This window comes from Neoarius graeffei, chromosome 14, assembly GCF_027579695.1.
Source record: "Neoarius graeffei isolate fNeoGra1 chromosome 14, fNeoGra1.pri, whole genome shotgun sequence".
NCBI classification, from domain to species: domain Eukaryota; kingdom Metazoa; phylum Chordata; class Actinopteri; order Siluriformes; family Ariidae; genus Neoarius; species Neoarius graeffei.
Genome location: NC_083582.1, coordinates 75878425 through 75893817, shown reverse-complemented (window position 1 = coordinate 75893817; position 15393 = coordinate 75878425). Strand labels below are relative to the sequence as shown.

Sequence of the window (15393 nt, the reverse complement as noted above, 5' to 3'; positions counted from 1 at the left end):
AGGTGATTTTTAAGGGCACTTTTAAACCCAAGGAGAGAAGCAGAAATTCTGACGGGGAGGGTAAGATCTACGTATGAGAGCCATTTCATTCCAGTGTCTGTACTGGAATTCCAACACAAGCACCTCATTTTACTTAATGAGGTACTGATTAGGTGAGCATCACCTCAGCCAAATCTTATTTGACAAGGAAAAGTATAATAACCACTGCTGTGGTCATCACTATCCTTTTGCAATAGGAGCAGTTTGGATGGCAAAAACAGTGCTAGTAGGATCTTAAATTTAACTGGAATACAAAAATATCTATTCATCTTGCCAAAAGAGTTCAAAAGAAAAGTTTTGAGTGAGAAAAGTAGAGTTCAATTCTGGCTTTATTGGCCGAGGGATACAGTGAGTGTCAGGTTGCGTCCATCATTTCCAGACTTTGACACATTTCTATTGTACACTTGTTTGGGATAAGGATGTTCTGACAAGGGGAATATAAGTTGAAGTTGACTCCTTTGGCGGTATGGTAGTTGTGTACCTGTGTGTTAAGGTTTAGAAAGTTTTCAAATGTCTAAGGAATTGAAATATAAAACTTTTAGCTGCAGAAATAGAGGTGATGAGTGGGTGTAAAATCCAAAATGAGTGGCTATCCGTACAAACTTTTTTGAAGGGAAAAGATAGGGTATAATGAAGTGTGAAAAGCACACACCCGTACAATGTTTCAGTAGATGATGTACAGGTCGGCTAAGCTGTTGTAAATAATGATGAGTAAGGAGATAGCTAATTTTTCCCATAATCCCAATACTTTTTTTTTGACTAACATAGAGATATGAGCTTTCCAGGTCAATCGATAGTTGATGATTACACCTAGGAATTTTATCTGGCACTCTTGTAAAAGGGGGCATTCTTGGAGAACATTTTTGGCCTTTACTGTTATTATAATTTTTATTTTTGTGACAAAGGATCAGAAAAATAATGTGTCTAATGTCTAATGTGTGAGTAACTCTAATGACTCAATAAAAAATATATACATAATAATGTCCTTCTCTTTAACTGAATACAAAAATCGCAAACTACGCTTCATGGACACCACTTTGAGAACCAATGCAATACTCTAGAACTAGTTAGCTGTATTAGCCTTTTAGCTCCAGTGTCAACCTAAAGAAGCGGATATCAGAGACTAAACATCACCTCACTGAGCATTAACGTTCAGAGTTGGAAGGAAATTTTAATTTCCAGCAAATTCATCTTCTGCTGCTTTGGAAACATAACAAGAGTCGCCAACCATTTACACCTACGTATATAACACCTAAGATCAGTGTACGGTACTGTATATTAGTGTTATATTATCCATTATGAGGACTGTTATGACTGCTGGGGTTTTTTTTCCCTCCACAACCAACTTGCAGAACATGACCATGAAAATGCACAAGCGGAGCCCTGGTGGTTGGCTGCACTTCCTCGTTCATGATGATCAGGAAGCTTGTAACAGTGTTTAGGATTTTCATTGTGCTTGGTCTCAGAGGAAAGATGGTTAAATTGTAGAAAAATGCATCACATTGATGGAAAATAAATGTGTGTAAATGGAAATAAAATGCCCAGGCTGGTACTGCACCTGTCATTTAGTCATTTATGTGTAGCTTGTTGCTAATCTGATCATATTTACATCTCAGATCCTTATTTTTGATTCTTCTGCTTGTGTAAAGAATAAAACCTTTAAACACTTGCCTCCTGTGGTGGAACACGCAGTCTATCAGTGGTGGAACCATCCTGAGCTGGAATCATGTTGGCAAAAAGTTTCTAGTTGTCTTCCTGTTTGACTCTAAATCCTCCTGAAATCCAGAGTTTCCCAACAACACAAACACAACAATGCAGCTTCAACCAATCGGTTTGAGCGGACCCTGTCTCAGAGCAACATTCTCGAGATCTGAAAAGCTGCCGTACATCTTTAGTGAGAAACTCTTGCGGAAGTTGATGTTTCCTGTTTAAGGTCGACCCTGTGACTTCGAGCGCCTTCTTCATGTGACTCAGAGCTTGTCATCTCTCTGCCTCGTCTATCTCACCACTCTTTCTCCATCTTCCTTCCTCCATCACCACACACAGGCCTCTGCTCGCCTGAACTGAAGCGAATCTCGCCTCACGCTGTGTGCTATGCACTGCATCGAGAACTGTCTGTCTTATCTCTAGAGATAAGAGAATTTTGCAAATGAAATACCACATGATCATATACTGTATTATTCACAATGTCACGTCTTTGCATGCAAAACACATGTAGGAGGTGTGTTATGTTTCAGGAAGATACAGATCAGAATAAGAAAGAGTGAAAAGGAAGCACAGAAAGCTCCAACATTCAGAAATCATGCTGTGGTCAGATGATGGAGGTCGATTTGTAGAGAGAAAATAAAAAGACATGTCTTGTATGAAAGCTTTCCTTGGTACCAGACATTCCTCTAGTCACAATTGGCCTAAATCGTGGCCTCAAACCAGCATCCTGAATCAATTATTGCACTATACAGTACTGTGCAAAAGTCTTAGGCCCCCCTGTTTTTTTTTTATACAAACTTTGTTATAGATTTCTATTTTATGACTTCTACATCTCATTCTAATCTCATTATCTCTAGCCGCTTTATCCTTCTACAGGGTCGCAGGCAAGCTGGAGCCTATCCCAGCTGACTACGGGCGAAAGGCGGGGTACACCCTGGACAAGTCGCCAGGTCATCACAGGGCTGACACATAGACACAGACAACCATTCACACTCACATTCACACCTACGCTCAATTTAGAGTCACCAGTTAACCTAACCTGCATGTCTTTGGACTGTGGGGGAAACCGGAGCACCCGGAGGAAACCCACGCGGACAACATGCAAACTCCACACAGAAAGGCCCTCGCTGGCCCCGGGGCTCAAACCCAGGACCTTCTTGCTGTGAGGCGACAGCACTAACCACTACACCACCGTGCCGCCGACTTCTACATTATCGAGTCAAAATATTACAAAACATTTTAGAGTTCCAAATGTTTTTTTTTTTTTCCGGGACAAAATTAAATGTTACAGGGAAAAAAGTTTGTATCTGAGCAGTATAGAGAGCCCTTTTCAGATTAAAAAAGAAACCATAATGAAGGCTGCTGGGTTTTGGTGTAAAATGAAGAAGTGAGTGTGACAGTCAAAGTGTCCAGAAGAACTGTGGCTGGTTCTGTAAGATGCTCAGGAAACCTACAGATCATTTCCACATAAAACTGCAACTCACTGGACCGGAGACTACTACTTTTTTTTTTTTTTAAAGCAAAGGGTCGTTTCACACCAAATATTGACTTTGTTTAATTTATTATGGCTTACTGCTGCTGGCTTACTGTTGTATTTACACGTGCCTGAGACTTTTGCACAGTACTGAATATCTGAAAATGAAACTTCCACGCCATCCAAACGCCACATGATCAGGAAAGCATGTGGGTACTCGGTGGCACAGAGCTTCTACATTCCCTTTTTCAGTGCAGAAATTATGGGTTTGAGTCTGTGCTCGGGTTTCCATATGGAGTTTCATTTTATTTTCCCCCACATTTCATCTTAGGGATCAATAATGCACACCTGTCTGTCTGTCTGTCTGTCTATCTATCTATCTATCTATCTATCTATCTATCTATCTATCTATCTATCTATCTATCTATGCACTGTATCTGCATGTTTTTTCTCTCTCCGTGCTTCCACGGAAGGCGGTTGCATTTTTCTCTGCTCTCCCTCCTTTTTTTCCCTGCTTGTGCTCCTTTGTCTCGTCTGTCTATACTTTTGAGAGACTCTCTCCGCATTGCTCTCTAAACTAAAAAAAAACATGGAATTGATAAACTGGTCTCCTAACGAAATTGACACAATTTTCTCAACGAGAAGCCTGGGTTCGGGGGAACCCGCCTGTCCTGCCGGAACTTTCACGGCTGGTTACACGATGGATGTGTGGGAGCGGTGGCGGGTCGTGTGCCTGGTGATTCTTTCTGTGGAGGACATTGAAGATACCTACCTATTCGGAACCATGATTACAGGACTTTTGCTGATTGGATTAGGCATTGCCCTGGTTTATCGAGGAAATCAGAAAATGGTGACAGCTGTTCAAAGCCCCACAAAGCTGCCCGATATGATTGAAGCGGTGGGCAGAGCTGTCGGCACTCAGACTGTGGCTATTCAGAACTTGAACCACAACATGGTTGTCATCTTGGAGAAGCTTTTGGCTTTGCAAAGAAAAAGTATTTCGGAGACCAAATTGGACAGATATGGACGATCAGAGTGGACGGGCAAAAAATGCGTCTGCTCGCAAGACCAAACAATCCCAATCTTATCTACTTTCAGCTCCCTGAGACAGCACCGGCCTCAGCCAAGGCCGTTGCTGGGACAACATCTCTCCCCCTGAAGGTCACTGCTGTGAGATGCTCTCGCATTCCGCACATTCCTTCCCCCACTTCCCGCGGTCACCGCTTTCACCCCCAGTGTGACAAGCGGGTGCGTGACCGGCGCCCTCATGGCTGCAGGAGCGGACGGCTGCTTGCTTGTGCTGGGTTACCTCTCTCGATAATGTAGAAGTGATAAAATATAAATCTATAACAAAGTTTGTATGAAAAAAATAGGGGGCCTAAGACTTTTGCACAGTACTGTATATTACAAAAATTGATTCAGGATGCTGGTTTGGGCCACAGTGTCATCAGTACGACCAGTAAATCCTGAATCTAGTCCCTGTTTTGAAATTGCACTGAAAAAATAATAATTAAAAAAAAAATCATTGAATGGACCTGGTTTAAATGTGTACCTTGGTTGTATGTGAACAAACTGAATCGTATTTTCAACAGTTTACTTTTCATACAGCCAGGATGATTTGATAGTCTCTTGGAAAAAAGTAACTGACAGCTTGGCCACTCAAGTAAATTAAAAAAAAAAACAATAGAGGAAAAGGGGGAAAAAAAGTCAGTAGGGAAAACCAAAAGGGAATAGCAAAAGCAATGGAGAAAATTATTTATTGTATTATTATTTTATTTTTGTTTCTGCATATATTCTCATATTATTTTATTTTTAATTCAATTCCTTTTCTTATTCTTTTTTAACATTTATTTTCTTCTTCTTTTGCAGGTTCTTTCTTTCTTTCTTTCTCTCTCTCTCTCTCTCTGTAACTCCAGACTCAGCAGCTTCTTCATGCAGCTTTGAGCTGCAGCGACATCATGTGGCGACGCGGAGTAACTGCACATTTTATTTCAAGCAGAAAAGCAGCCAGGAGCTTAAAATTTTTTTTTAAGCAATTTTAAAAACTTTCTAGTTAAACAGAAAACTATCTGGGATAAATTTAGTTAACTCGCCTTAAAGGTCAGTGTTGTAAAGCCTCAATATTATTAGTTTACATTATGCTAAATGAAAATAGCGATAAAAATCCTGGGTTGAGATGCTTTTCTTAAGAGCAGGAACTGAAATCTGTGGTTTTAGTGGTGAGCCTGTCAGAACACAACAAAAAAGAGAAGAAAATTAAGAAAATAATCGGAACCATTTAACCGCCTGATACTGATATGGTGCTGTCTTGGAGGGTTTCGGTGAGCCTTTTGCTCAGCGCGCCGCTGGTGTAGTGGTATCATGCAAGATTCCCATTCTTGCGACCCGGGTTCGATTCCCGGGCGGCGCACTCACTTTTCTCACAAAGAAACAAGCAGCAAAACTGATCTGAAATTTATTTTATTATTATTATTATTATTATTATTTATTGTGCATGGCATTTTCCTCTGTCCAGCAAGAACAATATTATGTGGATAAGATGTGATCATTTTAACGTACTGAGGGTTGCTTTCCTCCATTTTGGGACCGGATATCAAATCAAATCAAATCAAGTTTATTTGTATAGCGCTTTTAACAATAAACATTGTTGCAAAGCAGCTTTACAGAATTTGAACGACTTAAAACATGAGCTAATTTTATCCCTAATCTATCCCCAATGAGCAAGCCTGTGGCGACGGTGGCAAGGAAAAACACCCTCAGACGACATGAGGAAGAAACCTCGAGAGGAACCAGACTCAAAAGGGAACCCATCCTCATTTGGGCAACAACAGACAGTCTGACTATAATATTAACAGTTTTAACAGGTATAACCCTCAACTGATATCCTCCCTCTTGAGCTGAACAGTCCGGCCCTATGGAAACAACTTATCTGTGGCATAACTTGAAGATTGCTGGACACCAACGCAACCCATCTAACTTGAAGGAGTTGGAGCAGTTTTGCCTTGAAAAATGGGCAAAAATCCCAGTGGCTAGATGTGCTAAGCTAATAGAGACACACCCCAAGAGACTTGCAGCTGTAATTGCAGCAGAAGCTGGGTCTACAAAGTATTGACTTGGGGGGTGAATACCTATGCACACTCCAGATTTCTGTTTTTTTTTTTAAATCTTAATTATTGTTTGTGTCACAATAAAACAACAATTTTCACCTTTAAAGTGGTAGGCATGTTGTGTAAATCAAATGGTGCTAACCCTCCAAAAATCTATTTTAATTCCATCTTGTAATGCAGCAAAACAGGACAAACACCAAGGGGGGATGAATACCTCCGGCCCCGGGTGCTCCGGTTTCCCCCACAGTCCAAAGACATGCAGGTTAGGTTAACTGGTGACTCTAAATTGACCGTAGGTGTGAATGTGAGTGTGAATGGTTGTCTGTGTCTATGTGTCAGCCCTGTGATGACCTGGCAACCTGTCCAGGGTGTACCCCGCCTTTCGCCCGTAGTCAGCTGGGATAGGCTCCAGCTTGCCTGTGACCCTGTAGAACAGGATAAAGCGGCTAGAGATAATGAGATGAGATGAGAGATTCAGTATTAATTGCACATCTCATTCATGCCCATTTTGTCCTGTCTTGCACATTGTTCAGTGTACCGTTTATTGTTTATAGTTAAGCTACACTGAACCAGGTTAGGGTAAGGTAGCTATGGCCTAACGGTTAGAGACGCAACTTTGGGGCCAAAAGGTTGCTGGTTTGATTCCCTGGACCAGCAGGAATGGGTGACCTACCCTTGAGCAAGGTACCTAACACACTACTGTTCCCCAGGCTGCTCTGGGTTAATATTGTATGTCCCTCTGGATAGGAGTATCTGCTAAATGAATGTACTGAACCAAATTACCACCAATACTGTTGCGTGGCAATAATACAGATATTTTAATGTGTGGACTTGTTTGACTCTTGGCCTTGAACCTCTTAAGACTTGATCTCAGCTAGTCCTGGTCTTGGACTTGTTTTATTATCCCATTTCCACTGAAGTGGAAGTGGGATCTTGAAATTGCTTAGGTTTAGTGTACACATCGTAGGAGTAGTTAGACAAGGGTCATTTCTCACTCAGTTTTCAAGATATCTGGATGAAACTTGGTGTGCATATAGGTAGGTAGTGACCATCTGTGATCTCATGTGTATCATGCATGATGCAACATGATGTCATTTTATGACATCATAAAATGTTCAGGAATGGTTATGAATAGGACCACCTGGTACAGCACCAGGACAAGCTAGACAAAATTCTTTCATGCTATCTTCCATGGCCCTTATACTTTAATACTTTTTTGCACTCATTTCACCTCTGACCTTGACCCTTTGCCAGAATTAGGTCAAAGGTCACTTATGCATTAAATTGCTACTCCTCCCTCATTTTTTCATGAATTTTGACCAAATTGGGTACAGAGAACCTATTTGGGAGGCTTCAAAATACTTCGCATTGGTTAAGCGATTTGATGTATTTTCACTGAGTTACGTGACCTTGAACTTGTCAATTAGGTGACTCTATAGCAAAAGGTCAGACTTTTGTCTATTTTTTATGGTCTTTGAGCTAGCCTTACTTCTGTGCCATAGAAAAAACATGTTTTAACGAATATTTATAGTTTTGACCTCTTGACCTTTGATCTAGATCAATATTACCGTAGGTCACATATTTTCAATGGCCTATATCTGAAACACGGAGCAAGATAAGGCCATGGTTACTATTAACCATGAATAGGAAGTCATCTATGGACTTTCATTTGGGAACATTGGTTTTGCCCTGGCGTGACACTGACAGGTCAGATGAATGATCTGCATATTTTAAATGGCCTTTATCAAGAAGTTGGTAGAAGGTAGAACCCCGCCTCTCACCCACAGTCAGCTGGGATAGGCTCCAGCTTGCCTGTGACCCTGTAGAACAGGATAAGCGGCTACAGATAATGGATGGATGGATGGATGGATGGATGGATGGATGGAGCGGCCTTGGGATGAAGCGCCCTTGAGCAAGGTACCTAACCCCTAACTGCTCCCTGGGCGCTGTAGTATGGCTGCCCACTGCTCTGGGTGTGTGTGTGCGCTCACTTGTGTGCATGTGTTCAGTGCTTCAGATGGGTTAAATGCAGAGGATGAATTTCACTGTGCTTGAGTGTGCATGTGACAAATAAAGGTTTCTTCTTCTTCTACTGACTATTTCTTTCTAAAATAAAAATAAAAATGAATCATTTTGTTCCCCTATAATTCTCTCTCTCTCTTGCTCTCTCTCTCTCTTTCTGTGTGTCTCTGTGTGTGTATATATCTTGTTGCCTAGCAACAGCTATAACTACCATAACATTAGTGTGTGGAGGCAGCTAGCAAACTATGGGAGGTGGAAAAAACTTATTTAAAAAAAAATATATATTTAAAAAATATTAAGGTATAAATATATCCTTTATTTAAGGTAAGTATAAAGTACCCTTTTCTGTATGACACCAACCAGTTTGGTCAATCACATGATTCTGGTTCTGGTTCTGATTCTGACTGTTTAGACTTGGACTAAAAGGCTCAGTGTTGATCCTGTCTGCTTTGTAATGTGTGGAGATGCTGGAAGACGACAGAAGAAATGAGGAGAGCAGCAGACTGAACTGTAAACCAGAGAAGAGTGGAGACTTTAATCCCTGCAACTACACATCCAGACTGTACACTTCAACACAGTGGCTCAAAACAGCAGGAGAGACTGCAAAGCAGAGGTTCCTTACAGGGGTTTTAGTCCGCTGTCAGAGTGTGGAGACCCTGGAAAATGTCCAGAATGTTCTCCAGGTGACTTTAGGGAAAGATTTCACCTACACCAGGAGCAGGAATCGAGTCAAAGCCCGGGACATGGTGACTAACTGCAACTGGAGCTCAGCTCCGGATGCTAAATTACTCGGAAAGGAAGTATTAAACACCTGGGAATGGTTTAAAACCATCCCGAACTCAACCAAGACCAGTTTCATCCTGGGGCTCCTGACTTCCTGCGACTCTGAGCTCCTGTACATGTTGGGGAATCTGGTGCGTGTGCTGATCGCGCGAGAGAAGAGCAATTTGAACTTCCGGCTGTGTAACACAGGTAAAAGAATCATAATTTTACAAATACTTTATTTGTTAGCAATATTACTTATATTAAATATTCTAATAACAACTTAATAATGCTAATTAGACTTAATTACTGGTTGTTACTCGTGACGGATCACTTTCCGAAAGAATCGGTTCCCTGAATGACTCTTTTTAGCGAGTCGAATCACAAATCGATTCTTTCGCAAACCTATCCATCCATCATTAGTAACAACCAGGTTTGCGAAGGAATCGGTTCTTTGAACGACTCGAATCACGAATCAATTCACAGCTTTGATTCGATTTATTCCTGGAGTTCTTCCTGTTTGTGAAGAATTCACAACCATGGTTTCCTTACTTTGACATGTTCTAGGACAGTGGTTCCCAACCCTCCAGCTGCTTTGTCATGTAGGGGACAGCGGGGGAGACTTGGGATGGTTTGTCTCTCATCTCATTATCTCTAGCCGCTTTATCCTATTCTACAGGGTCGCAGGCTGACTACGGGCGAAAGGCGGGGTACACCCTGGACAAGTCGCCAGGTCATCACAGGGCTGACACATAGACACAGACAATCATTCACATTCACACCTACGGTCAATTTAGAGTCACCAGTTAACCTAACCTGCATGTCTTTGGACTGTGGGGGAAACCGGAGGAAACCCACGCGGACACAGGGAGAACATGCAAACTCCGCACAGAAAGGCCCTCGCCGGCCACGGGGCTCGAACCCGGACCTTCTCGCTGTGAGGTGACAGCGCTAACCACTACACCACCGTGCCGCCCCGGGGTGGTTTGTACAACCCCGATTCCAAAAAAGTTGGGACAAAGTACAAATTGTAAATAAAAACGGAATGCAATAATTTAAAAATCTCAAAAACTGATATTGTATTCACAATAGAACATAGACAACATATCAAATGTCGAAAGTGAGACATTTTGAAATTTCATGCCAAATATTGGCTCATTTGAAATTTCATGACAGCAACACATCTCAAAAAAGTTGGGACAGGGGCAATAAGAGGCTGGAAAAGTTAAAGGTACAAAAAAGGAACAGCTGGAGGACCAAATTGCAACTCATTAGGTCAATTGGCAATAGGTCATTAACATGACTGGGTATAAAAAGAGCATCTTGGAGTGGCAGCGGCTCTCAGAAGTAAAGATGGGAAGAGGATCACCAATCCCCCTAATTCTGCACCGACAAATAGTGGAGCAATATCAGAAAGGAGTTCGACAGTGTAAAATTGCAAAGAGTTTGAACATATCATCATCTACAGTGCATAATATCATCAAAAGATTCAGAGAATCTGGAAGAATCTCTGTGCGTAAGGGTCAAGGCCGGAAAACCATACTGGGTGCCCGTGATCTTCGGGCCCTTAGACGGCACTGCATCACATACAGGCATGCTTCTGTATTGGAAATCACAAAATGGGCTCAGGACTATTTCCAGAGAACATCATCTGTGAACACAATTCACCGTGCCGTCCGCCGTTGCCAGCTAAAACTCTATAGTTCAAAGAAGAAGCCGTATCTAAACACGATCCAGAAGCGCAGACGTCTTCTCTGGGCCAAGGCTCATTTAAAATGGACTGTGGCAAAGTGGAAAACTGTTCTGTGGTCAGACGAATCAAAATTTGAAGTTCTTTATGGAAATCAGGGACGCCGTGTCATTCGGACTAAAGAGGAGAAGGACGACCCAAGTTGTTATCGGCGCTCAGTTCAGAAGCCTGCATCTCTGATGGTATGGGGTTGCATTAGTGCGTGTGGCATGGGCAGCTTACACGTCTGGAAAGACACCATCAATGCTGAAAGGTATATCCAGGTTCTAGAGCAACATATGCTCCCATCCAGACGACGTCTCTTTCAGGGAAGACCTTGCATTTTCCAACATGACAATGCCAAACCACATACTGCATCAATTACAGCATCATGGCTGCATAGAAGAAGGGTCCGGGTACTGAACTGGCCAGCCTGCAGTCTTTCAGTCTTCTATGGTCTTTCACCCATAGAAAACATTTGGCGCATCATAAAACAGAAGATACGACAAAAAAGACCTAAGACAGTTGAGCAACTAGAATCCTACATTAGACAAGAATGGGTTAACATTCCTATCCCTAAACTTGAGCAACTTGTCTCCTCAGTCCCCAGACGTTTACAGACTGTTGTAAAGAGAAAAGGGGATGTCTCACAGTGGTAAACATGGCCTTGTCCCAACTTTTTTGAGATGTGTTGTTATCATGAAATTTAAAATCACCTAATTTTTCTCTTTAAATGATACATTTTCTCAGTTTAAACATTTGCTATGTCATCTATGTTCTATTCTGAATAAAATATGGAATTTTGAAACTTCCACATCATTGCATTCCGTTTTTATTTACAATTTGTACTTTGTCCCAACTTTTTTGGAACCGGGTTGTATTCCTATAAATTAATTTCAACCAATCAGGTTTTAGGTGACATCAGAAGTTAGATGCTGCCCCTAGAGTAAGTCACCTACTTCTTTTAATAATAATAATAATAATAATAATAATAATAATAATAATAATAATAAATTTTATTTATAGGTGCCTTTCAGGACACTCAAGGTCACCGTACAAAGACAATAATAAAAGCAACCGATAAAATGAAAAACGTAACAATCAAAATAGTGCAAAACATAATAAAACAGAAATAAAGTGCAACGGTGGGGTCATTCCAGTCACAGATTAAAGGGAATATGCTTGTTGGAAAAGGTGGGTTTTGAGGCAAGATTGGAAGGAGATGATGAAATCAGAGTGTTGTACAGTGGTGCTTGAAAGTTTGTGAACCCTTTAGAATTTTCTATATTTCTGTATAAATATGACCTAAAACATCATCAGATTTTCACACAAGTCCTAAAAGTAGATAAAGAGAACCCAGTTAAACAAATGAGACAAAAATATTATACTTGGTCATTTATTTATTGAGGAAAATGATCCAATATTACATATCTGTGAGTGGCAAAAGTATGTGAACCTTTGCTTTCAGTATCTGGTGTGACCCCCTTGTGCAGCAATAACTGCAACTAAACGTTTCCGGTAACTGTTGATCAGTCCTACACACCGGCTTGGAGGAATTTTAGCCCGTTCCTCCGTACAGAACAGCTTCAACTCTGGGATGTTGGTGGGTTTCCTCACATGAACTGCTCGCTTCAGGTCCTTCCACAACATTTTGATGGGATTAAGCTCAGGACTTTGACTTGGCCATTCCAAAACATTAACTTTATTCTTCTTTAACCATTCTTTGGTAGAACGACTTGTGTGCTTAGGGTCGTTGTCTTGCTGCATGAACCACCTTCTCTTGAGATTCAGTTCATGGACAGATGTCCTGACATTTTCCTTTAGAATTTGCTGGTATAATTCAGAATTCATTGTTCCATCAATGATGGCAAGCTGTCCTGGCCCAGATGCAACAAAACAGGCCCAAACCATAGTATTACCATCACCATGTTTCACAGATGGGATAAGGTTCTTATGCTGGAATGCAGTGTTTTCCGTTCTCCAAACATAACGCTTCTCATTTAAACCAAAAATTTCTATTTTGGTCTCATCCATCCACAAAACATTTTTCCAATAGCCTTCTGGCTTGTCCACGTGATCTTTAGCAAACTGCAGACAAGCAGCAATGTTTTTTTGGAGAGCAGTGGCTTTCTCCTTGCAACCCTGCCATGCACACCATTGTTGTTCAGTGTTCTCCTGATGGTGGACTCATGAACATTAACATTAGCCAATGTGAGAGAGGCCTTCAGTTGCTTAGAAGTTACCCTGGGGTCCTTCATGACCTCGCAGACTATTACACACCTTGCTCTTGGAGTGATCTTTGTTGGTCGACCACTCCTAGGGAGGGTAACAATGGTCTTGAATTTCCTCCATTTGTACACAATCTGTCTGACTGTGGATTGGTGGAGTCCAAACTCTTTAGAGATGGTTTTGTAACCTTTTCCAGCCTGATGAGCATCAACAATGCTTTTTCTGAGGTCCTCAGAAATCTCCTTTGTTCGTGCCATAATACACTTCCAGAAACATGTGTTGTGAAGATCAGACTTTGATAGATCCCTGTTCTTTAAATAAAACAGGGCGCCCACTCACACCTGATTGTCGTCCCATTGATTGAAAATACCTGACTCTAATTTCACCTTCAAATTAACTGCTAATCCTAGAGGTTCACATACTTTTGCCACTCACAGATATATAATATTGGATCATTTTCCTCAATAAATAAATGACCAAGTATAATATTTTCATCTCATTTGTTTAACTGGGTTCTCTTTATCTACTTTTAGGACTTGTGTGAAAATCTGATAATGTTTTAGGTCATATTTATGCAGAAATATAGAAAATTCTAAAGGGTTCACAAACTTTCAAGCACCACTGTATGTCCTGTGGCAGGGAGTTCCAAAGGTGGGGGGGCCGAGCGGCTGAAGGCACTCGACCCCATGGTGGACAAGCGAGCAGGTGGGAGGGTGAGTTGGATGGAGAAGGAGGACCTGAGAGTACGGCTGGGTATGTTAGTGTAGAGGAGCTCAGTAAGGTACTGGGGGGGGGGCGAAGGTGTTGATGGCCTTAAAGGTAAAAAGTAGGATTTTATAGCGGAGCTCCAGCGGAGCACCATACCTAAGAAAAAATGGTAAACCCATCGAGTCGATTTTTTGTGGTTTGTCCGTATACGTACGTGTACCACCAGTCATACACACCGCCTCGTGGTCAGTGTTAGTAATTACCAGTCATACACACTGCCTAGTGGCCAGTGTTAGTAATTACCAGTCATACACACCGCCTAGTGGCCAGTGTTAGTAATTACCGGTCATACACACCGCCTAGGCGGCACGGTGGTGTAGTGGTTAGCGCTGTTGCCTCACAGCAAGAAGGTTCTGGGTTCGAGCCCCGTGGCCGGCGAGGGCCTTTCTGTGCGGAGTTTGCATGTTCTCCCTGTGTCCGCGTGGGTTTCCTCCGGGTGCTCCGGTTTCCCCAACAGTCCAAAGACATGCAGGTTAGGTTAACTGGTGACTCTAAATTGAGCGTAGGTGTGAATGTGAGTGTGAATGGTTGTCTGTGTCTATGTGTCAGCCCTGTGATGACCTGGCAACTTGTCCAGGGTGTACCCCGCCTTTCACCCGTAGTCAGCTGGGATAGGCTCCAGCTTGCCTGCGACCCTGTAGAAGGATAAAGCGGCTAGAGATAATGAGATGAGATGAGATGAGAATGACACACCGCCTAGTGGTCAGTGTTAGTAATTACCAGTCATACACACCGCCTAGTGGTCAGTGTTAGTAATTACCAGTCATACACACCGCCTAGTGGCCAGTGTTAGTAATTACCAGTCATACACACCACCTAGTGGCCAGTGTTAGTAATTACCAGTCATACACACCGCCTAGTGGCCAGTGTTAGTAATTACCAGTCATACACACCATGTAGTAGCCAGTGCTAGCCAGTAAAGAAATAAAACAAAAGAGACTGGCTATGATATAAGAAAATTCTACAACCCAGAAACAGATGGGAGCTCTGCTTTTAGGCAGTGCCTAAATCTATATATTAGATGATGTGAAATTGGATAGGAAGCCACTCAGTTGCTGCAGGACAGGTGTGATAATGACTGAAGGAGGGGGTTCTGGAAATAATTCTGGCGGCAGAGTTTTGAACCAGTTGCAGTTTATGGATGGACTTGTCAGGTAAACCAAAAAGACGGGAGTTACAATAGTCAAGATGGGATGTAACCAGGGTGTGAACCAGGATAGCGGTACTGTTGGGTGTGAGGGATGGATGCAGGTGTGAGATATTACGTAGATGGAAGTAAGCTGACCGAGTGACATTATTTATGTGGGACTGGAATGATAGAGTGCTATCAAGGATGACACCCAGACTCTTAACCTGGGGGGAGGGGGAAACTGAGGAGTTGTCAAAGGAAATGGAGAAACTGTTTATTTTTGAAAGGGTGGATTTAGTACCAATGAGAAGGACCTCAGTTTTATCACTGTTAAGTTTAAGGAAGTTATGGGAGAACGAGGATCTGAGTTCCTGTAGGCAATTGGAGAGGGAGGTGGGTGGGAAAGAGGAGGTGGGTTTGGTGGACA

The 15393-nt window shown here is 42.1% G+C and overlaps 2 protein-coding genes and 1 non-coding gene across 3 annotated transcripts in view; 2 read left to right on the top strand and 1 right to left on the bottom strand.

Moving 5' to 3' along the window:
- unc13d (unc-13 homolog D (C. elegans)) overlaps window positions 1-2105 on the bottom strand; it is a 68760-nt gene extending 66655 nt beyond the window's left edge. The window contains exon 1 of the mRNA XM_060940310.1: window positions 1711-2105. Coding sequence (XP_060796293.1) covers window positions 1711-1767 — 57 coding nt within the window. The 5' untranslated portion in view covers window positions 1768-2105. The remainder of the gene's footprint in view (window positions 1-1710) is intronic.
- Window positions 2106-5559: 3454 nt separating this feature from the next.
- trnag-ccc (transfer RNA glycine (anticodon CCC)) lies at window positions 5560-5630 on the top strand. The gene has a single exon. It is a non-coding gene; the product is annotated as a tRNA-Gly (tRNA).
- A 3174-nt stretch (window positions 5631-8804) lies between these two features.
- The window catches only part of fbxw10 (F-box and WD repeat domain containing 10), a gene marked incomplete at its 5' end in the record, with an annotated part of 50347 nt that continues 43758 nt past the window's right edge, over window positions 8805-15393 (top strand). Inside the window, 2 exon segments of the mRNA XM_060938885.1 lie at window positions 8805-9321; window positions 13709-13822. Coding sequence (XP_060794868.1) covers window positions 8805-9321; window positions 13709-13822 — 631 coding nt within the window.